The sequence below is a fragment of the Mastigoproctus giganteus genome, chromosome 5 (assembly GCF_048544385.1).
Source record: "Mastigoproctus giganteus isolate SK-2022 chromosome 5, ASM4854438v1, whole genome shotgun sequence".
In the NCBI taxonomy this organism is placed as follows: Eukaryota; Metazoa; Arthropoda; class Arachnida; order Uropygi; family Thelyphonidae; genus Mastigoproctus; species Mastigoproctus giganteus.
In genome coordinates this window covers 195,259,434-195,284,974 of record NC_143579.1, presented here as the reverse complement: position 1 = coordinate 195,284,974, position 25,541 = coordinate 195,259,434, and the positions used below count along the sequence as shown (strand labels likewise).

Sequence of the window (25,541 nt, the reverse complement as noted above, 5' to 3'; positions counted from 1 at the left end):
CCTCATATAGAATTCATTCTTCCTCTTTTATTCTAACAGTGGGATTTAATAATACATTGACAGGCACACAATGCCTTTTTTATACTATTTCAGTCCAAATGAAGTTTAGACATTGGTTCAAATACACAGTTCATTAACTGAAGGCACAGCAGCTTTGATCATTCTGTTTTACTTTACAATAGTAACATGTAATGTGATTACAAGCTTATCAAAATTGTGAGTGTTTTTGGTCAATTAGTAACAGAAGGACTGTCTAATAATAATGTGTGATTCCTAGTTGGACATCAAACATCGTAAGCAGGCAATTTCAGTTGCTACCTATCTGTTAACTGTATTCTGGAAAAATAAGGGATCTGGCATATCTTTTCTTCATAATTTCAAACATTAAGTCAAAAATTTCTCTGGAGTTCATTGTTTGCTTGAGGTACCCCCCCCCCTCCAGAATTGAACATAAAATCAATCTTATGTTCAATTCAATCAATCATATTATTCATTATGAAAAAAAGTGTGAACTTTTTTTTCATAATGAGTAAACCCTGCTGTGTTCTAGTTGGCGATTACTATACCCATGCTTGAAGCAAATCCAGTACAACTCAGAATTTGCAAATATTCGCATAAGGCTTCATTTTCTTTCTTTTTTATGAAATTTCATGTCACTAGGTCCATTTTTCTATGTGCTAGTCCCACAAGAAATTTTGTGGCATGCAGACAATATTATCTGCCAGTCTTTTCCTTCCTATTCATTGCATCCTAAAAAAACTAACATTAATGTATCTTTTCATCAAAATTTCAAAGTTAAAGTCAAAATTCCTCTAGCTTCATTGTTTGCATGATATATGCTTCCAAAGTTCAGTATTTAATCAATCAATCATATAAACTATGATGCCTATTTAATATATATATTTTCATAATATATGAAAAAATATAGCTGGGCATTATACAGGGTGTTTGGAAATTCACTATACACCTATGTTATTATTACAAATCATTTTTATTGCCTAGTTTTACTTACATAAGTAGTCCATTACAATAGATGTTGCAATTGACCTCCACGGACATGGTTAATTTTATTTTCAAAAATCTTCTTTAGTTCTTCTTGTGTGATGCCTCTGATGTAAGCAGTTACACCAATTTGGAGTTCCTGAAGTGATCATGGGTTTTATTTGTAAACTTTATGTTTTGCTGCTCCTCACAGATAAAAAATCAGGCAAATTCAAGTCTGGTGAATGAGGTGCCACAGATTTTTTGAAATTATTCAATCAGCAAAAATTTTGCATGGGAGTGTCATTGATTGTATAGCAGTATGGGCAGTGGTGGAATCTTACTGAAACCACCCATCCTTGGTTTCATCCTCCAATTTGCCGATGAATTGGTAGAGAATATTGGAACAGTAACACTCAGAGGCTACTGTTTCACTGAAGAAGATAGGCCCAACAATTCCTTTTCTGGAGATAGTAACCCAAATACTAACCTTCTGCTGGTATTTACATTGCTATCTCCAGATGATGTAGATTTGATGTAGACTGTGTAGATTTTTGGATGTTCATAATCAAGTATTTTGAGTATTCACATACTCTGTCAAATGAAACCATGCCTCATCAGTGAAGAATGTAAGATCAAGAATACTATCAGTATTTTCTGTGATAAACCGTTGAAACCAGTGGCAGTAATGTTTTCGCTTTTGGTATTCTGCTGCTTTTAATTCTTGGACAACTGTGATTTTGTATGGAAAAAGGCATAGCTTCTTACTGCTAAATGCACAGTTTTAAGACCAATATTTTTCTGTTGTGATAACTGCCACATTAATTTTAAAGGACTGTGCAGTGTTGAATTGGAAATATCCAGGAGTTTCTCTTCTGTCAGTTTTGGTGGACTTCCACTACACTCCATGTCACGTACAACACCTGTCTCATGAAATTTGTCTATTTATGCCTTCCCAGCGTGCCAACTTGGTACTGGCATATTTGGAAATTTCTTAGAAATGTTTTCTCGGATGCTTTGCATATACTCATCACATTCATTAAAAACATATTGAACCAAAAAAATATGCTCCTCCAATGATAAAACCATTGTTGACACATTCCACAATCGTTATCTCACAGCCAACTGACTTTGACACACACCACTAGTTGCACAGGGTCTCATATCACACCTTGTGATAGTGCACAGTTACTCTTATCATTCATATTATTTTACACATCACTGTCGTACTGGTGTATGGTGACTTTCCGAACACCATGTATATCAATATTGTGTATTTAAGTACAAAATATTGATATGTAATGTCCAGTTAATTTTATGTATCACTCTTGTGTGTTTAAGCTGAATATGATAACATTCCAGTAAAACATTACCATGTCTAGTACTTAAATACACAAGATTGATATATAACATCTACTAGATTTCTGTCTAGACAACTTCAAAATTAACAATTTTTAAAAAGTGGGAAAAAAAGTACTTGCATTGAATAGACCTACCATAAAAGGAATAGGTGATATTCAAGTGAAACTTTATAAATACCATGCTTAGAATATATCCTCACTTATTGCTGAATGGCATGTTATTATTTTACTGATTGTTATGAAATCATTTTTTTTTTTTTTTTTGCCACCAGTTCGGCTACTAAATAGCTGGCTTCTTGCACTTAATCAGATATTTTAGCCATATTATAAAATTCTGTACCTTGTTTTCTATTAGATGCCAGCAGTCTTTTAAAATACTTCACAGTTTTGGACGATAAATTCTCGTGTTTCATAGAAAAATGGCACTGCAATTTACTCGGCACCATTGATTCATTCGACAGTTTTAAACCACATACCGCATATAAAGGTAGAGGACAATCTTGGGTACCAGTATATGAAAATTCCATTGCCAAATAATCATCATATTTACGACATGTGTTTTTCTTTTTTGATGTTGATAGTTGCTCATTTTTGTTTGTCATTTTCTCCATGCTTGTTGTTATCAATTTGCCTCTTCCGATTTCCTTTCACTAAAAAGTTATCCATCACTAATAATTTCTAAAAAAATTAGTTACTCCTAGAATGTACTAATACAATTAATTGAAAATACCTGTTCTATACAAATTAACCGAATATGACTTTTTAGATATATAAAAACACAGGAAATTTCTTACTATGCTGCTTACAAGTTGCACTTATCCGAAACTATAAGAATGGCTGAATAAAGGTGAAGAAATATACTACTAGTAATCAAAAGCTGAATAAAAGATTAAAGGTGAGCACATCTAGTACTAGGAATCAAAACGTGACTTCACACTGACCGCTGGAAGGGGCTGGGATCAGTGCAGTGCAAATAAACGAATTTATATTAACTCTTTTGATGCAAAGTTTGACAGAGGGCAGAGGAAATTTTGTTGCATTCAGTGCAAAATTTAACTTTAGTCAATGACTGTCAAAAAACTGCAACTTCACTCTGAGAATAGTTTAATGGTGATATCCAAACAGTCTGCTTATTTTGAACTCATTACAGTTTATTGGGAAAAAAATATAATGACTTCATGTGACAAACTCTCTTCATTAAATCTTTAAAATCTTTCTCTCTTCGAGAAATCCACAAAAGTCTTACTAGTATGTTTGTAGGTTGGTCACTCACACACTAGCAAGACTTTTGTGGATTTCTTGGATGAATGTTTTCTATAGCAACATGTTAGAGAGGTAACAAGAGGAAGCAATACTATTGATCTGGTTATCAGCAGTGATTCTTCATACATTAAGAATCTGCAGGTAAAGGACCCATTACCACTCGGACCCATTCGGCACACAACAATTACTATTATACTTATATATATATATATATATACATCTATAAATAAAAATTATATTCACAAACTGGAAATTATTTCTGTTGGGTATGTTTAATAATACATTTATTATTTGTTTAAATGCTTTAATGTTCTTTTTTGAACATACATGAATTGCATGAAATTTAAAAGAAAATATGTAAAAAATTAACATGTTGAAGATTAAATGCACAAGGCATAATATGTTATGCGTAGAAATAATATCGGTGTAAATATACCATAGTTTACCCATAAGTTTAATTACATAAGTAGTGTAATGGCATCGTTTGATTTTATCTCATACTGTGTCTACCTCACAACGAGATACCAGGTATTGCACTACTTCGAATAAATAATGCTTCTCTAGTAGAGGAGACTACCATTATTTATTCTCAGTGGGCACCACGACCCAGTTGTGTTTCGGAGCTTGTTGGCTCACTCATCGGTGGGCGGGCAGGTACCCTGATAATGCAGACGTGCTATCAAGGTCGCAAAGTTAATTCCACAATATGAGAGATGTCAAATGGTGAAGATAATGACAATATGACGAAGATTAAATGCACAAGGTATAATATGTTATGGGTAGAAATTAACTATATAATATCGGTGTAAAGAGCTTATGGGTAAGCTATGGTGTATTTACACCGATATTATATAGTAAAAAATTAACATAATTATATAAATATAAAAAATATATACGCCAGTGTGCCAAAACATTATGACCACCTACATAATATGATGTTGGTCCTCCACATGCAGCCAAAACAGCTTGTATCCGGCGAGGCACAGGTGCTACAAGATTTCTAAATGTGTCTTGTGGTATCTGGTACCAATACATAACCAGCAGATTCTTTAACTCCTGTAAGGTCCGTGGTTGAGATGCCACAAATCGGAGTTGGCGTTCCAACACAAACCACAGATGCTAGATGGGATTGATGTCTGGGGAATTTGGAGGCCTGGGCAATACCTGGAAGTCTTCCTCATGTTCTGCAAACCAGTCTCGAACGATCCAGGCAGTGTGCCATGGTGCATTATCCTGCTGAAAGACAGTACCACCACAGGGGAAGACCGTTGCCAGAAAAGGGTGTACCTGGTCAGCAATGATGTTCAGGTAGGTGGTAGACATCAGAGTGCCTGGCACATGGATGACTGGACCCAGGGTATCCCAGCAGAACATCGCCCAAAGGATGATACCACTGTCATCACTTCCCCAGGTAAACGACACACGCATACCCAGCCGTCCACATGGTGCAACAGGAAACATGATTCATCGGACTAGACTACCTTCTTCCAAACGCTGAAGGTCGAGTTTCGATGCTCGTGTGCCTATTGTAGGCACTGTCGCTGGTGAACCATGGTTAGCATGGCACTCAGAGCGGCCTGTGGCTATGCAGCCCCATTTTCAGCAGGGTTTGATGTTCTGTATGTTGTGACAAATTACTCCTGTCACCAGCATTCCAATTACCGGTGGGTTGCACCACAGTCGCCCTTCTGTTGCTACGTACCATCCGGGAGAGCCTTCACTCATCTCGAGCATCGATGAGCCATGGTTGTCCAACACCTCACCCACGGTTCGTGGGTTTCCCCTCCTTGAACCACTTTTGGTAGGTACTAACCACAGCTGACCGTGAGCATCCCACCAATTCTAAATTAATTAGAATTGGTGGAATGCTAAAAAATTAATTCTAATAACGGGAAAAATGAGAATTGAGAAATATTTTTTCTCTTTGTTGTTTTAAATTACATGTATAATGTATTAATTTATCTATGCCATACATTATTATAGTAATAATTCTGAAATGAATTTTACTTTTTTTGAATTGTTAAAATTGGTAAAAAAAATTGGTGCAATTTTTTTCAAAATTTCCAGAGGCAAATAATTTGTCTCAAATTGTAGGCTCCATATTAAGCATTTCACATTCAAATGCTTAATGAAAATAGCTTGGCAGAAATAAAGAAACAGTCTTTTATTAGAAAATTTAGAAGCTGAACTTATGGTGAAGGAAAACTATAACATGTCCTGTTCAGAATTTAAAACCTTTTTAAAATCTTCGGAAGGAGAAGAAATTTTAAAATTAGCAAAATCAAAAAAAAAATAATAATAAAATAAAAGTAGTCTTCCTGGCGATTTTTAAAATAACTGTTATAAATAATATTATAGTTTATGTAGGACAATACATATTAACAACAGTCATATAACAGATAAATACAATGATTGATAAAACAATTTGCAGAACTTACCTTTCTTGGTAAGAACACCTTTGTTCCCCTCACCAATCTCATTGACCTTGCCTGCACTCGTTCCAGCAGATTCACATCCTTCCTAAATTGAAGCCTCCAGACCTGTATGTAGTAATCAAGTTGCAGCCTAACCATTGCCTTATACAATGGAATAATCACTTCCTTATTCCTGCTAGCAAGATTCTTATATATCATTGACAAAACCCCACAAGCTCTCTTGGCAGCTTGCACTGTTCAGAGAACTTCATATCTGGCTGCACAATTACCCTCCAAGTCTTTTTCATTTTTGACTAACCTGAGGGTAGTACCACACAGTTGATGTTAATCTGGAATTACTATTGCATCTTGTTTATGCTAAATTTCAATTGCAATTTCTCAGCCCAACTGCCTAATTTTTCTAGATCTTGTTGCAATAGCATACCTTTTGATTACTGTCATTAACCACCCTACCAGCCTTTGTACCATCTGCAGACTTAGATATTAAACTTGATATGCCTTCACTATTATCATTAATAAATGTAGAAAACAACAGTGGGCCCAGCACTGAACCCTGCAGAACTCCATCAACATTAGTCCATGAAGAGCAGTGTCCATCTAACCATCCTCTGTATTCTCCTATTCAACCATCCCTTTATCCATGGCAGTAACTTGCCCTTAATGCAACACTGCTTCAATTTTTATAGCAGTCTTTTATGTGCAACATAAAGCATTCCTGAGATCTAAATACATGATATCAATATTATTTTTTGTATCCAGTTCCTTTTTTACTGCATCATAGTATCCAATCAAATTGGTAGACAAGATTCCCTCTTGACAAACCTATGCTGTGACTGAAGTATAATTGCACCCCCATCTAAATGGTCCTACATTACTTCTTTAACCAGTGACTCCATTATTTTCCCTGAAATAGAAGTTATTATTAGCCATATGGTACAAGGAAGCCTGAGGCTTTTGCAGCACCAGCTAAAAAAAAATTTCTGAATTACCCTGAGAGAGAGCAAGAGAGAGAAAGAGGGGAATCACCAATAAAGAAAAGAATGATGATATCCAGCTCAGGACCCTGGGTGTGCCAAGCCCATACTCACCAGATGTGAGCCCCTGGGGTTAAGCTAACAGGTCTGTTATTTCTCATATTACTCTTTGATCCTCCCTTTATGAATTATGTATATATTTCCACATCTCCAGTCCACAGGGACCTTCCCTAATCCAAAGAGACCTTCCCTAATCTCATAATTTTGGATAATAGTTTAGCTCCTTTGCTGCCTCCCTTAATATAATTTGATAGATCCCATCCACCCCAGGCACCTTTTTTATGTTAAACTTCAACAATCTCTTCCACTTTCCTGTCAGTTATCACAAAATCATTTAGCACCCTGTTAGAATTTGATAAACTTTTGGTATCCCCTTCCCTAGAAGAATTCCTATGTATGAATGTAGATTCAAAATACCTATTCAGTTTGTAAGCAACCTGAGGAGGATCATCAACAATTAAGCCATTGATATCTAGTAGGTCTATGTGATTCATCCCCTTCCTTCTAGTATTTACCTAAGGAAAGAAGTCTTTACTGTTTTTCTTTTAATCCTTTGCCAAAGAGTTCTCATTATCTGCCTTAGCTTGCTTTAACCTCTTGTTCGACTTGATTGTAGACTAGTTTATATCTACTATAGGCTGTTCCCTAACCTTCTGTACTTGACCTTGTCCATTGCTTAGCATGTTCTATTGAACTAAGCAGATTATTGCTGCTCTGCTGCATTGAATTTACTATAAGAAATATGGAATGCCTAAAAATTAAGCTTAAACATAATACTTGTTCAGGATTGCCATTAGCAGCTTCTATAGCTATATTTCAGGCTTGATAAGCTCTCTGCCAATATGCAATTTATGTATAATCCTTTCAACTACTGCATTTTCAGACTGAGGCAAAACCAATTGATAACAAAATTTTTAGACAGAAATGAAGCAAATGATGTCACTTCCTAGATGGTGCCAACGATGCTAACCTACTGTTTTTTTTTTACTGAATCAACTAACATGATTTGGTAGAGTAAGTAGCAGGCGTGAGAATAAAATGTTACATCTGTCATACTAAGAGACGGAAATAACGCAAATAACTTCACTTCCTAAGTGACACTAACCCAGTCACTAAAGTTGATTCAATAGAGTAAGTAGTGAATAGTAATATTATGCAGGAATAAAGGCTTCAAAGCCACCAAAGAAACTTCTCATGCTGACAAAAGAACGAGTTCAAGAACATAGAGGATGAAAGAAAACACAGAGTTTAATAAAATCTGCTTCTCAAGATTTTGATCAACATCGACCTTGTACGTTGATTTCTCATCAAGGAGCTAGACCGTGAACATCACGAAATTACGTTCAAGAACTTCCTGAAGATTTCAATCCAGAAAATTTGAGTTCAAATGAATTTCCTGATGATTTTCAATTGATTCCTGAACCGGCTAGACAGAGTATACTGCAACAACCAGCTTCAATAGCAACATCGAAAAAGAAACAAAATTCTATTTCAGCCTAACCACCTGTTGTAAACTCTCCAAAAATTTCAACAGTAGTCAAGCATGAAATCATTTACAAGAATATCGAACATAACCATAACTCCTATAAAGAATTTGAACAACAATTTCTGAAAAATACATTTAGAACTGTGTGTTGATATCTGTGATCAATTATGGTAAGAAAATGTTGTAAAATTGTGCACTCCAGAAAGTTATCCATTACATTTCTTAGAATTTCCAACTGCAAAAGTAATGACTATGAACACCCAACCCTCGTCCAAGCCAAGGATGTTTTCACATAACATAAAACATCTTTCGTGTGTACAGAGTACACACACACACACACACATTCAACCTATCAACTTCCACAACAACAGATGGAAGTTTGTTCCAGCAATTAACCACCCGCTGGCTAAAGGCAAATTTCCGCACATCTATTCTACATCTGTCATTTCTTAATTTGAATTTATGCCCCCTTAGGTTCGTAATCTGACCAATTGGAAGGATCCCATCAGAATTCAGCGTGCTGAACCCATTCAGCCTGTCTGCATTGCTCAGAAAGGTATATCAGGCTTAATGTCGAAGTTTGCAGATGATACAAAGGTTGGCAGGGTTGTTAATGACAGTAATGGCAGTGTGCTATTGCAACAGGATCTAGATAATTTGGGCAGATGGGATAAGAAGTGGCAACTGAAGTTTAACCTTGACAAATGCAAAGTACTGCATATGGGTAGAAGTAACCCCAGAGAAACGTACCAACTGTGTGGTACTACACTTAAGGTGGTAGAAAATGAAAAAGACCTGGGAGTAATTGTGCAGTCAGATATGAAGTTTTCTGAGCAAAGCAGACAGGCTGCCAGGACAGGTCATGGGGTTTTGTCAATGATATATAGGAATTTTGCTAGCAGGGAAAAGGAGGTGATTGTCCCTCTGTATAAGGCAATGGTCAGGCCACGCCTTGAGTACTGCGTACAGGTCTGGAGGCCTCATTTTAGGAAGGATGTAGATTTACTTGAGCATGTACAGAGAAGGGCAACAAGATTGGTGAGGGGAATGAAGGGATCCTCTTACCAAGAGAGGCTTAAGTTCTGCAAATTGCAGTGGCTGGAGACTAGACACCTGCGCGGTGATCTGATTGAGGTGTATAAGGCCTTGAATGGGTTGAGCACGCTGAATTCTGATGGAATCCTTCCACTTGTTCAGATTACGAGATTGGGGGGCATAAATACAAATTAAGAAAAGACAGATGTAGAATAGATGTGCGGAAATTTGCCTTTAGCCAGCGGGTGGTTAATTGCTGGAACAAACTTCCATCTGTCGTTGAAGTTGATAGGTTGAATAAATTTAAGGAGGAACTGGACAGGCATTTGGAGGTAATGGTGCGATTTTTTTTTTGGCTGATGCTGCATAAGCTCATACACTTGCTTTCTTGCATCACATGGCACTACTACTACTACTAAAGGGAAGGGCTTTTGCTTTCGTAAAGGTAAAACTGTCTGAGACCTCTGTAGTTACAGAGGTCTCAGACAGTTTTTAAATTCTGTACAGTGGGATCAACTGATGATGTTACCAACAGTGAATTCTAAATGGGAAGCCTTAAGGGACTTCATTTTGGAGGCCACTAGGATTTTCATTCCAACTAAGAAATACTGTTCAAGGTTTAGGCCTAAATGGTTGTCAGATGAATTAATCAGGCTAGTGGCAGAGAAGAAGAATGTATGGGATGCATATAAAGTATGAGGCAATACAGAAGCCTATGGTAGGTATAAACTAGTCTGTAATCAAGTCACAAAGGAGGTTAGCAGGTGAAGGAAAAATCTTTGGCAAAGGAAGATTATGAAAAATCTTTGGCAAAGGATGCAAAGAAAAACAGCAAGGAGTTCTTTACTTATGTAAACTTTAGAAGGAAAGGGATGAACCAGATTGGACCACTTAACATAGATGGGTTGACTATTGATAATCATGCTCAGGTAGCTGATAAACTGAATGAGTATTTTGCATGTACATTCACACATGAGGAGTTATTCAATGAGGGGAGTGCCAGAAGTTTATCAAACGCTAACGGGGAGCTAAGTGATTTTGTAATAACTGAGAGCAAAGTGGAGGAGAAATTGTTGAACTTAAACATAAGGAAGGCACCTGGGGTGGACAGGATCTATCCAGTTGTATTAAAGGAGGCAGCAAAGGAAGTAAGCAAACCCTTAGCCATAATTATGAGAGCTTCCTTGGACTCAGGGGAGGTCCCCATGGACTGGAGGTGTGCAAATGTATCACCAATTCGCAAAGGAGGTTCAAAAAGTGACACAAGTAACTACAGACCTGTTAGTTTAACTTGTGTTCTGGGGAAAATAATGGAATCATTGGTTAAAGAAGCATTGCAGGATCATCTAGACAAGACTGCAGTAATAGTTAAGACACAGCATGGGTTCGTCAAAGGGAGGTATTGTCTGACCAATTTGATTGCTTACTATGATGTGGTCACAAAGGAACTGAATACCAAAAATAATTTTGATATCATATACTTGGATTTCAGGAAAGCTTTTATAATTAAAGAGGCCTATGCGCTCTGGATTCATTACATTAAAATTGAAATTACAGTTGCTCAGAGCGAAACGGATACAAAAATATAGATTGTGACAGGTTTAATAATAGGAAAAAATACATATATATTAAATTAGATACATAAAGCTTTCGGTTATGTAGTTAACCTTCTTCAGTTGAAGAAGTTTTAGTTGAAGAAGTTGAAGTTGAAGAAGAAATTAGATACATAAAGCTTTCGGTTATGTAGTTAACCTTCTTCAGTTGAAGAAGTTTAACTAGATAACCGAAAGCTTTATGTATCTAATCTAATATATATGTATTTTTTCCTATTATTAAACCTGTTACAATCTATATTTTTGTATCCGTTTCGCTCTGAGCAACTGTAATTTCAATTTTAAGGAAAGCTTTTGATACTGTTGCACATGGAAAATTTTTTGTCTTGCTCAGACTAAGAACCTGAGGGGGCACAGTTTCAAATTGAGGAAAGATAGTTGTAGAATAGATGTGTGGATATTTGCCTTTAGCCAGCGGGTAGTTGATTGGTGGAAAAGGCTTCCATCTTTTGTTGTGGAAGCTAATAGCCTAAATAAATTTAAGGCTGAGCTGGACAGGCATTTGAAACGAATGGAGGGATGAAATGGGAGTGTGTTTTTTTTTTTTTTTTTTGGCTGATGCTGCATAAGCTTGCTTTTTTTGCATCATATGCCTCTACTAATGCTAATGCTAACTTTGCCAATGATGCTGGTGTTACCCAAGGTTCAGTTCTTTCTTCCACTCTTTTTCTTTGTATATTAATGACTGTTTATCCTATCCATTTTGCAGATAATACACCCTACATCCTGCCTTGCAGCTTTAGAACTTTGTCCTGCACAAACAGCCTCTTCTTGCAATTATCCACCACCAATTCCTTAAATGTGGATCTCCAGATAATTCTCCAATCGAGCAAATAAAAATTAATTAAACATATTAATCTTTCTGAAACTCAGTCCTGGATTATTTCTCCCAAAAAAAGAGTTTACTGCTCCTCTGCTTATCTTCAGTGACACTCAGATTTCTAGACAAGATGATATTAAGGATTACGCTGACTTCCAATCTCTCTTGGCCTAAGCACATCACAAATATTGCTTCTTCTGTTGCAGAAACTGAATTCTCTTTTTTTTTCCTCTTTGCATTACTTTTCTTCTAAACAATTACTCATTTTGTACAAATCTGAAATCCACCCTATCATGGAATATTGTTCCCACATCTGGGATAGTGCCCCAAAACCTCTCTTCAAGCTTGTTGACTCCATTAAAAAAAAATGACAGTTGAGTTAATGAATGACCCTTCTCTTACATGAGTATGGGCTTGGCAAACCCAAGGTCCTGGATATCATCATTCTTTTCTTTATTGGTGATTCCCCCCCCCCTCTCTATCTCTCTCTCTCTCTCTCTCTCTCTCTCTCTCTCTCTCTCTCTCTCTCTCTCTCTCTCTCTCTCTCAGGGTAATTCAGAAATTTTTTTTTGGCTGGTGCTGCAAAAGCATCATTCTTCTCTTTCTTGGTGATTCCTTTCTACTTCTGACTCTCTCTCTCTCTCTCTCTCTCTCTCTCTCTCTCTCTCTCTCTCTCTCTCTCTCTCTCTCTCTCTCTCTCTCTCAGGGTAACTTGGGAATTTTTTTTTTTTTGGCTGGTGCAGCATAAGCCTCAGGCTTTTGCACCATATGGCTAATAATAATAGCCTCTTCACAGTCTGTCTCATATCGGTTTCTGTTGCATGCTTGTTCTATAGATATCCCATGGACACTGTTCTTCTGAATTGGCATGTGTAATTCCCATATACTCTCTTTCAAACCAGTTTGTACATATTTCGCAAGCAGTCAGCATCCATTCACCATCCAACTCCAAACCTCACAAAATTAACTTTTCCACTGCCTCGTTTATCTGTTCTACCTCTGTTTTCTGGAACAACTTTCCTTCTTTCACATGTGTTTCCTGAAAATTACAATCTACAGAAATTAAAATCTAATGTCAATAAGTATCTTCTGTTTTCTCAGCATTCAACTCATTCACAGTGCTAAGTACTATAGGTTCTAATACCTCTCATAATTGGATTTTTGTAAAAAAAAAAAAAAAAAATACTGTACAATATATACTTTAAGAAATATATTTAATAGGTATATGAGGTTTGTTCAAAAAGTATTTGGTTTATGTTTGTTTTTCAAGATTGACACAAGATGCTATGGAAAAGCAGAACATGTTTGGACATGTCTCATCCTTACCTCCATATAGTTCAGTGTGCTCTGACACTTTGAAAATATGATGTTTAACAAAATTGAACACATACAAAATGTATGTATAATTACACATTAATTTTTGCCTTTAAAATCAGAAAAACCACAATTGAAACATTTGATTTTCTTAAAATATGGCATATTGGGACTCTACAATGCACCCTACAGAAGTTTTTGATTGTCACTGTCATATCAAAGAGGGTAGGGAATCTGTCAAAAGTGATCCATAGTCTGGATGGCCCTGACATGAAATTGTCTTAGGTGTGAAGTTTGTTTAGAAATGACTGAAGATTAATTGTTCATGAAATTGCTAAAGAAACTTTTATCTGCCAGATCATATTATTCTATTCTAGTGGAAAATTTGAACATGAGCTATGCTTCTGCAAAGTTCTTGCATGGCTGTTAACAGAGAAACAATATAAACACTGCCAGCAAGTCACTTCCAATTTGTTTAATCATGTGACTAATGATGGGACATTTTTAAAATGTATTATAACTAGAAATGAAATATAAGTTTATGGGTATAATCCCAAAGCTAAACAATAGTCATCCCAGTAGAAAACTCCTCCTAACCCTCCCCCACCCTAAACATAAAACCAACACCCTCACAGTAGTCAAGAAATGGTATCCACCACAAATACTCTCTAGTAAAATTTTTTGAAGATTATGCTTTTGTGTGTGTGTACTAATAAAATTTTGTATAAAAAGGTTTCATATAAAATTTTACCCTAATTGTTTTTTAATGGATCCACAGCCTGGAATTAATTGGATTAATGAATGAATTAGTTGGATTGTTAATCCAAAAAATGTTATAAGTTATGCTGAAAGCACATAGAAAAGGCCCTTGCAAAAATAAGTGGCAGCAAACATGTTAAAGGGGATTAAATCTCCCACTGTATTCTTATTATCACTATGCTGGTAATCCAGATAATTTTTGGACAGATCTTGTACACATAATTCTTTATACATATGAATAAAATCTATATACCAGACTCTTAGTCAAGAACACAACACAACACCATATTATATCACTGTTTTTTTTTTTATCTCAAATCACCTTTTCTAGGATTGTAATCTGCTATATACTGTTAATAGTTTCTGTACTTAAAATTGTAAGATTTGTAATCATAGCAGAAAAATGTATAGTATTATTGTACATCAGTTTTTAAGTCTTCTATTATGTCTTAATTATCATAGACATAACACGAAACATACGTCTGTGATAATTAAGACATAATAGAAGACTTAAAAACTGATGTACAAAAATACTATACATTTTTATATAATAATATTATTTTTTTTATAAAAGAAAGAGTAAAAATTTATCAAGAAATACTTTGTTCTAAAGATTTCTTCCATTTTAAAGGGAAAAATAGTGCATCTCTCTCTCTCTATTTGCAGTTGCCCAGAAATGAAATGGCTAACAGAACATTCATCTCATAGTGATATTATAGAAGCAATGAAACATCCAACGTAAGTGATATTTTATTTTTTTAAAGTGTTTAGTTTCCAGGGTCACTGCATGCCTATTAGGTGCCTTTGTGCAAAGTTGCATCAGCATCCGCCCCAAAAATAATAAATAAGTGGACAGTTATTTTAATATATTTTGTAATGATTAAGGAATTCATAAAATACATATTGGAATTATTAAAAAAAACTATGCTCTAACCTTTACAACAAAAATACTTTTTTTTTCAAATTGTTTATCATACTTGTATTAATACATTAATTTTTTATAATTAAATAATAACAGAAAAACAAACAAATTTTGATTTATTTAATAAATTATATAACATTTAATGCACTTGTTAATGTAATTTTAGATATGGTCTTCATTTCTTGGGTAAACAACCTGGACTTCGAAGTCTGTCCTTTATTAGTGAAGAAGCAATAGCCTGGGTAAAGGAACATGTGGAAGGAATTTATGCTGATGATCAAGCAATCAATTTATTGCAAGTAAGTTTCATCAAATATATGATTTAAGTTTAGTTTAAGTGTTGCTTCATTTATGCTTTGCTGGATTAAATCTCTTGCACTTCTTTATGTTAATGATAGTTTTTATTCTATATGTATACATGTGGTTTGTTATTATTTTAGGATTTGGTAAATGAACGGCTTATTTGCCATGCATCAGATGTTCCTGGGCATAAATTCATTCCGGGTTTTTACCTTTACTACTTGACTGCAGATATGGATTTTAATAAGGGTAAATAATTTCAAAATATCTGTATACAAAAAATAATTTGTTGATGTTTCTGTTCTGTATGAATAGTATATTCATTGGAAATACTGATTATTCACATCATCATTGTATTTTTTCATTATTTTTGACTAATTTAAAACATAATTTTAACGTATATCTGATATTATCAAATGGTTCCTCTAATAGACAGGATAATTACAAAGTAGCTTTACAACTTCAAAATTTATTTTTTAGGAAAAAGTAAAATAAATGATACAATGATGCCATCACATTCATTGATTTGCAGTTCTGTTTGTGTCCACCAGAGACACTGCTATAGGTAAAACAGAAATGGCATTTTTCACAGGTGCAGAGAAAGCCCAATGTGTGTTTTAGTTTGATGGAACTGAGCCAGCTTGGACATGAAACCAAAAATGGTTTTCAGGCAATAAACAGACAACTTTCAAAAGTTTCTCCTTGCTGTAAAGTTTCAACTTGACTAGCAATTCAACTGTTTTCACACTAATTACCATACTATTTAAGTGCCAAATTTTTTTAATGGTGAAGTTAGATCACACCTTTGTGGCTATGAGTTACATTTGTATGAAAATTCTGATTGAAGAGCAGTAAAAATATTTTTCAATGGGATCTTTAAAGCACCAAATACCTGTTGATGGGCAGAGCTAAACAAACAGACATGATTGTTATGACAACTGTTAGGTTGAACTGCCAGTTCTTTGTTTTACAATTGCTGTGGGATGTCTAGCAAGGATTGATGTCACTTTCAATGAAGTTACTCTTATGATAAACTCTTAGTACAAATTATTGACAACATTATTTTATTGAATAAATCTTATTGGTTGAAGGAATGTTACTAAGAATAATAGCCCAACCAGATAGCTTTCATTAGGATAATAGGGAAATTAGTTATCCAGAGAGCATTTCAAAATTGGTTTTTTATTCAACATTGATACTGAAAACTTTGTCCTTTTTTAATTGATCAAGGAAAAAAAACAACTATATGAAGTATATAAAGAATATATTTGCATAGAAACGCAGTGAAAAATATTTTCACTGTGTTTCCATGCAAAATTGTTGTAACTGAGCAATTTAACATCCCTTGTGCTTTTTCTATTTGTGTTACTTCAATATGCTGCTAATAATTAATATATCATTTATAATTAATTTAACATATGAATAAAAGTTACTTAAAGAAATTTAAAAACTTAATTTTCACAGTTTTTTTTTTAATTATAAAGGCCATCCAGTATCATAGCATTAGGTTGATTGATATTGTCAGCTTTGGGAAGTTAGCATTGTCGGAATTTAACATTAATAAGCAAGATAAATCCTAGTTATATAGCCTCATTATATGATTCAAGTTTATTGCATAATAGCTGTTCCAAAAGACTATTTTGAAGAAATTTGTTAAGGTTTGCTGATGGGTATCTCCTAAGGTGCTTGGAGTGAATGGCACTATTTTAGGGAAAATAAGAGCATAGGTCTTGTGGGGGGGGTCTTCTCTATATCAAAAAATATAGAGAACTACAGTGGACCATTGCTGATTAAACTGCACTGTAGCAGGTGGGATTGTACAAAGATATTGTAGGAAAATGTTGAGAAAAGGATACCCTAAAAACAGTAAAAATCTACTCAAAATTTGCAAAAGCCACTCTTTTTGCAAAATTTTATGAAATTTGCAAAAGCCACAAATGCAGTATTTCAGCATAAAGAAGCCAAGTAAAAGGTTACGTGGAGGGAGCATAAATAACTATATCATTATAGAAATCAATCTTAAACAACTAATTGGAAAACAAGAGTATATAGAGGATTTTAATTTGGAAGTAACCATCATCCTGTATTAAGCAAATTAAAAATGGTAATTAGTGCTAAAAATAAAAGACACAGAAAAGTTTTAAAACACTAAAACACAAAATTGAAAAGCTCTTGGAATTTGCCAATGTATATTTAAATATACAAAGTATATTTAAATATATAATGTATATAATGTATATTTAAATATATAATATAAAATTAACTTTCTGAAAGTTAAATGGCATTCTTAATGCTAACATGGCTTTAGATAAAGAATGGAACAATTTAAGACAATATTAGGGGAAACTGCAAAAAAGATATGTGGGAGGGGGAACTGTAAAAATGAGAAATTCTGAATGCCATGGTGGACCCAGGAAGTTAAAGGCAGTAAGAGAAAATTAAAAAGAAAAGGTATTCCATATAAATTTTCACCATTGTTGGAAGTTCTAAGAGATAGTTTTTTTTAATGTGTAGAATCAAAGTTTTTGCATAAAATAATGCTGCATGTAACAAGGTCAAAGTCTTGTCAAAATAAGCTCTGGTAAAGGGTTGCTTATCTCTGTAAATAGCTTTGCATGTAGGGGCTTCTACAGAGATCTTTTTTATGAAATAAATAACTTTATTAAAATTGTCAAAATTTTCCTGAATTGTTTTTGCAAGCTTATGTAAGCCATAGGCTAAGCAAGGGTATTGGTTTAAGTTTGGATAGAATACTGTAATAGAGAAGGTGCTTTTATTATATACATCAGGGTTTTTTCCAGCAGAAGCTGGTTCCAGAAGTTAAAAAGAAATAAAAAATCATATGCTTAAAACAAAAGAAAATATTTATTTAAAAAAAAAAAATTATTTATTATTACTAATGCCGTCGATGCATTGTGCATCTGTGGAGAGTTCAGTAAGGTGCACAGCTTGATTTACTTTGTTACTCATCTATTCAAGTTTTTCACCAATCATAATGCTTAATAAAAGCATGCCTTATTCAGGGTCATCATACAGCCATAGCCATAAACAGTAAAAAAATAAATTGTAATGAAAAATATAATAACATACCTTTACTGTGGAAATCTTTATAAAAACGTTTTGAATAATAAATAATATCTATAAATTAGTTTTGTCCCATTTACTATACTTTTGCATAATAAATTGAATGAAATGTCAAATTAGCACTTATGATACCATTATTTAAAAGCATCACTAGAGAATGAGAACGTGTACTGTTTATTGTGTGAGTGTGATATTATGAAGTATCAAATAAAGGAAAAGGTGACCTTATTAAACACACTGCAACAAAGAACTAAGAGTGTAGAGAAGCAGCAAAAGTAACAAGCAGTCAAAAAGTAAAATAATTATTTTCTTGAGATCTCACGAAAAAAAAAAAAAAAAAAACATCCAAAATTGACTGCCTTTGTAAAATCGCTCCAAATTTAAAAATTTGGTACACTTGTCACCATGATTTTCTAAAAATTTTTCTGGAGAGCCCCAGGCCCCCCTCTTTCCTAGGGGGTGCTTCCTCAGCATACCAGAAGTTCATAGAATATAGAATTACAAAGCGCTAACAAAAATTCACTTTTTTTCCCATTGGTTGATTCTTGGTGTGACCATAATAACCTGAAAAGAGTCATTCAAGATCTTGCAACTGTGGAGTGATTCACGTTTTTAAGAACCTTTCAAGGAAGCAAATGCAGATGACAAGGTTCTCCATCTGATGTCCCATATACAAAATGTGCAATTATTATTATTATTGTTATTATTATTATTATTATTATTATTGCCCTTATATTATTTCTCCCTGATTGGGGATTTCACCTCGTGATGGGTATTGCTACCAAGTACACAGGGTGGTTGTTGTTATGTCTGGTGTTACTGTTGGTCGAGGAACTCTAACTTCCTACTGGTGTTCAGAACTGCGACTTTCTTGTAGGTGTTCGCTGGGAGATCTATTGCTGCTAAGCTGTTATGTAGGGTCTTTGACACCATACCTGTGGTTGACACGATCATTGGGATGGTCGCTACTTGTTGCATATGCCACATCTCTTTGATCTCCTATCTTAGGTTTGTGTACTTCCTGATTTTTTCCCGTGGGTTTTCTGCAGGTTGCCAGTGTTGGGTACCACTATGTCAATCAGATAGGTAGCCTTTTCCTTCTTGTTCGGTCTGTTGTGCAGGATTGTCCTATCCGTTATTATGGTGCGGTCCCAGTACAGTTTGTGGGTTGGGGTCTCTAGTACTGCCTGAGGTTCGTACTTATAGTACAGTACACTTTCTTCGATCGACTGGTATTTCCTTGCTTCTGATGTATTATCCTGGCTACCTAGTCGTGTCTATGAGTGCATGTCACCAGTCTGGCTGATCACCTTGCATCCTGTAGTGATGTGTTGGATCATTTCTGAGGCCAGGTGGCATCGTCAACATGTGTCATCAGACACTCCGGGTTCCTTGGCAATGTATTTTCTATAGTTCCTGGTGTTGATTACATGGTCTTGGATGACGAGCATGAATTCTTCAGTCTCTGGGAAGTGTGTCCCACTCGTGAGCCATGCATTGGAAGCAATTTTATCTATGTGATCTTGATGGAGATCATTGTAGTGTCTGCCATGGAGTGTCTTCTCTGCCCATCTTTCTAGCTTCCTTTGTAACTCCTGGTTGGGTGGGGACTCCTCGCTAAGTTTGAGTGGGTGTGTACCACTTGTCTATCTTCCTTATGGCCTGGTGGAGTGCTGCTGTGTATTTCTGGAAGTAATCCTTCAGGTTAACTATCACTGTCTTCTGTTGCTCAGTGAGGTCTATCAGGCTCCTTCCTCCTTCTTCCCGGGCAATTGTCAGTCTCTTCACGGCAGATTTCGGGTGATGGTGGTGGCGGCTCTTGGTCATCATTGTCCTTGTCTTTCTCATGATATCCGCCAGCTCGGTGTTAGTCCAATCTATGACCCCAAAGGAGTATGTTACTACATAGGTGTTTATGGCTTTAACTGTGTTCTCTCCATTCAGCTTTGCTTTCAGCAGGCTTCTGAGTCTCATGGTATTTTTCGGTCAGGCAGGCTTTAATTTCCTTGTGCTGTAACTGCTGAGCCTGCATCATCCCCAAGTATTTGTAGGCCTCTCCCTCTGCTGGCTTCAATCCCTTTACCACTCTGCAGCTGGTAGTTTTGGTTGACTAATTTTCCCTGACACAATCTCTGAGTCTTGCATTTGTCTAAACCAAATTCCATCCTACTATCATTGCTGAATTCTTCAGTGATCTGGAGTAGTTGCTGAAGGTGCTTCTCGGTTCCCATGTAGAGCTTGATGTCATCCATGTATATCAGGCGGGTGAGGGTGTACAGGTTCTTCCTTCCCTCTTTGAGGTTATATCCCTACTTGCTACTGTTGAGCATGGTAGATAGAGGGTTAAGTGCTAGACAGAACCACAATGGGCTCAGGGCATCTCCCTGAAAGATTCCTCTCCTGATGGGGTTGGCCTGGTTGTGATGTTTTTGACCTTAATGATGGTACTCCATTTCGGCATCGTTTCTCCTAGGAAGTTTGTCACTATTGGATCGACTTTGTAGATGTTCAGTGCCCCTATTAGCCAACTATGAAGCACGTAGTCGAAGACCTTATGGTAATCGATGTAGGCTGTGTACATGTTGCGGCACTTCTTGTAGGCTGTGTACATGTTGCTGCACTTCTTGTAGGCTTGCTCTATAACCGTGGAATCTATGGTTAATTGCTGCTATGGTTAATAATAATAATAATAATAATTATTATTATTATTAGCCATACGGTGCAAGGAAGCCTGAAGCTTATGCTGCACCAGCCAAAAAAAAAAAAAAAATTCCAAGTTACTCTGAGAGAGAGAGTCAAAAGCAGAAAGGAATCACCAAGAAAGAGAAGAATGATGATATCCAGCTCAGGACCCTTGGTGTACCAAGCCCATACTCACCAGATGTGAGCCCTCTGGGGTGATACAGCATCCACAACTATCTGTCTTTTCATTTTGGATATACAAATGCACTTTTCTCCAATATCTTGAATATAGTATATAGCATTATTAAAAATAACTCTTTGTTATGGTTCATCTGGAATATTTTGATTTTTATAATATTTTTTCAAAAAATCATTTGAAAACTGGATTACCTAACTTATTGAAAGAATATTGCTACTAACTAAAATGGGAGATATTCACTTTTCTCTTCCATTGAGGTACAGCTTTGTTTAAAGCAACTGATCTGGAAATTTTATCTTGCTTTTTCTTTTCTTTTTTTTTTTTTTGCCACACTGTGCAAAGATATTTTCATATGCAGGTCAAACTGAAATTTTTTTCTGCATAGAATAGTATGTAAGCCATACTATTCTATGAATAGCCTTTTCCAAACAAACACAAAAGACAATACTGCCATCAATAGTAAAATCTTTTCTGTGATTAGATCCATGATCCCATAAGTTTAGCAGCAGATTTGGTATTTTGCATTTTGAATGAAAACTTTACCCCCTATTCTGTAAAGTTTTGACATCAAACCGAACTGTAGTGTTAGGCAATCAAAAAATGTACTTTCATCCAACATCACTGATGGCACAAGAATTAAAGCAAAGCACACCATTGGTGTTTCCCTTTGCTGTGTTTTCAATAGTCAGAGTCACATTTCTGAATTTAATTACCATTCAAATCAATGAAATATACAGCAGTTGCTAGTAATATTAGAGTTATACACATTAATGAGCAAATTGGCCATACTATGCATTTACATATGCACAGATGATCAGTCATACAATCCAATATCTAGTTATAGTTAATGCTATGGTCTCAAAACTCAAGACAGAACAAACTGCAGTATCCATGAATGGCCTTGAAATGCATTAAAAGTAACATCATTGAAACAATGCTGTTACTTGTTTAAAATAAGACATACTGTTATGACACCCATTTCTGGACTTGCTGGTCTCTCATCACATAGCAAGTGGCCTTGATTAGCAAGCTCTGATAGCTTTGTTACCTTTTCTTTTTATTAAGTCGAGAAGTATTTTGGTATTGTAAAATAATGAATTCACAATGTAATTTCTGACTGCCTTATAATGTAGGAAAAAATAACATAAAACTCTGCATAGTATGAAAACATATTTTTAATCAACAGCAGCAAACAAAAATATAATTACAAATTGGTAGCTGTTGTGAATGTCATTGGGCTTACTATAATAAAAGATGCATAAAGAAACACAATCAATTGTGGTGAGAAAGACCACAATTGATTGTGTTTCTTTGCTAAATAAGATCCAAAACCAAACAATGTTCCAAGGAACATGCATTTATATATTTCCTGAAATTCACAGCCTCCAAATATTCAAGTTAACAAGTCATATTTCTACTCCTACTCCTTAAATCATCTATATTAGCAGAATACAAATTGGCTTGACAACCCTTCATTTTGGAGATCTCTAAAAAAATAATAAAAGCACTTTTTTTTTGCACCAGTGGCAAATTACAAATGCTTCATATATGGAAAAGGTTGAAATTTTAACTTTGTGTTGTATTTTTACAACACAAATACTCACGCTTGTATTTTTAAGTATTTGTAATTTTCCATTGATAACAGTAGAAAAAATCTATCTAATCTAGGCTTTTAACTTTATTCAGCAGCATACCTGTTTTTCATTCCAGTTAAACATATCTTCCAGCATTTATCATAAGTACTGCTTTGATACATTATGTTTTCCTCTTGGCCACTGCTGCTTGCTAATTTTTTCATATCACACAGAGTTTTGTGTTGACTTCATGTATTATCATAAATCTGATTCAGCATGTTTGGCATAAAGCAGAATTTGCAGTTGAGATACATTTGAATGTTGCTTATTGTGATCACCTTTAAGACAGTTAAATTGACAACAATAGCTGATGAAACAAAATGCAGCTGTTCACCACTGTTTATTGATGCAGATCGGAAATGTCTACATAAAAAGGTGGAAGTGAAGAGAAAGAAAGACATTAAAATCAAGAAATGTAAAGTACTTTAAATTGCCACCACTATTTCTGTGAGAAATTCATCAATAAACTATCATAATTCATACGAAAATATTAAAATCAAAAATTATAAAAAGGTTAATTCTCTGTCATAAAACAGTCAGATTGGTAGGAGTACAAACATAGTACGTTTCTCTTTCATGGCATAATGACATTGACAACCATACAAACTGTACGAAGCAACAGTAGTAACTGAACATGCAACATGTCGGAGTTCAAGAACAAAAATTGGGATGTTATGTAATCACATCCACTCATCATCATTATCAGCCATTTTTAACCCACTGCAGGATGAAGACATCTCCAGCAACTTTCTAGTTCCTTCTGTTTTGTGCAATGGCCATCCATTTACTACCCACAAAATCTTGAATTTCATCTGCCATCTCGATTGTCTTCCAGGTTTTCTTTTAGCTCCTTTTGTATACCATTCTGTTATTTTCTTAGTCCATATGTCATCATGTCTTCGAGCTATGTCCTGCTCAAGTTCATTTCAGTTCTTTAGTTTTGATAAGGACATTCTTATCAAAATACATAGATTAGGCAGCAAACACAAGTGTTTTTCTTCTAATCCAACAGTCTGATTCCTAATATAATTTGTTCCATTCTCTGCTGTGTAGTTTTCACCTTCTCTTCCATTCTTTTGGTGAGTGCCACCATGTTTCCCTTCCATAAGTCATGGTGGAGAGTATAATAATGAACCAACTCCCCACCATAAGTCATGGTGGGGAGTTGGTTCATTATTTTACATTTCAGACAAATTGGGAATTTTGCTCCTCAGTGTGTGATTGTACACCAATGAGCCAAAACATTATGACCACCTACCTAATATGATGTTGGTCCTCCACATGCAGCCAAAACAGCTCGTACCCTGCAAGCCATGGGCACTACAAGATTTCTAAATGTGTCTTGTGCTATCTGGTACCAACGCATAACCAGCAGATCCTTTAACTCCTTTAATGTCCATGGTTGAGACAACAGAGATCGGAGTTGCTGTTCCAACACAAACCACAGATGCTCGATGGGATTGATGTCTGCAGAATTTGGAGGCCAGGGCAATATCTGGAAGTCTTCCTCATGTCCCGCGAACCAGTCTTGAACAATCCAAGTGGTGTGGCATGGTGCATTATCCTGCTGAAAGACGGCACCACCAGAGGGGAAGACCGTTGCCAGGAAAGGGTGTACCTGGTCAGTAATGATGTTTAGGTAGGTGGTAGACGTCAGAGTGCCTGGCATGTGGATGACGGAACCCAGGATATCCCAGCAGAACATCACCCAAAGCATGACACTGCCGCCACCAGCTTGTTTTCATCCCACGGTGCATCCAGATGCCATCACTTCCCAGGTAAATGACATACATGTACCCGGCCGTTTGCATGATGCAACAGGAAACATGATTCATCAGACTAGATGACCTTCTTCCAATCACTCAAGGTCCAGTTTCAATGCTTGCTTGCCTATTGTAGGTGCTGTTGCCAGTGAACCGTGATTAGCATGGGCACTCAGAGCAGCCTGCAGCTTGCAGCCCCATTTTCAGCAGGGTTCGATGTACTGTGTGTTGTGACACATTACTCTCGTCACCAGCATTCCAATTACTGGTAAGTTGAGCCAGAGTTGCCCTTCTGTTGCCAGGTACCATCCGGGAGAGCCTTCACTCACCTCGAGCATCGATGAGCTGTGGTCGTCCAATACCTTGCCCACGGTTCGTGGGTTTCCCTCTTCGGACCACTTTTGGCATGTATTAACCACGGCTGACCTTGAGCAACCCAGTAGCCATGCCGTTTTGTTTGGATATGCTCTGACCCAGTCGTCTGGCCACTACAATTTGGCCTTTGTCAAACTCACTTGAGTCCACTGATTTTCCCATCTGAAGGACAAAAGACACTGATTAATGGAGCCCTGTATCAGGTGCTTTTTATGCCATGTCCCAACCCACGAACACAGTTGCTTCAATTTGCATTACGACTTGCTGGTCATAATGTTTTGGTTCATCGGTGTATTTCCTGAATGCTATCTATCTGAAATTTATTTCTCTCTTGACTTCCAGCCATTTATCATCATTACAGCTAATGACTTGTCTAAGATAAGTATATGAATCCGCCTTTTTAATTTCTACTCCTTCAACGATTATATCCCTTTCTGTGGCATACTTGTTTATCATTACTTTTGTTTTAGCCATATTCATC

General features: G+C 35.8%; 1 protein-coding gene across 1 annotated transcript in view; it reads left to right on the top strand.

Moving 5' to 3' along the window:
- The window catches only part of Iml1 (GATOR complex protein Iml1), a gene marked incomplete at its 5' end in the record, with an annotated part of 444,528 nt that overhangs the window by 365,847 nt on the left and 53,140 nt on the right, over positions 1–25,541 (top strand). Inside the window, 3 exons of the mRNA XM_090374757.1 lie at positions 14,768–14,839; positions 15,190–15,322; positions 15,464–15,572. Of these exons, the coding sequence (XP_090230883.1) occupies positions 14,768–14,839; positions 15,190–15,322; positions 15,464–15,572 (314 nt within the window). The remainder of the gene's footprint in view (positions 1–14,767; positions 14,840–15,189; positions 15,323–15,463; positions 15,573–25,541) is intronic.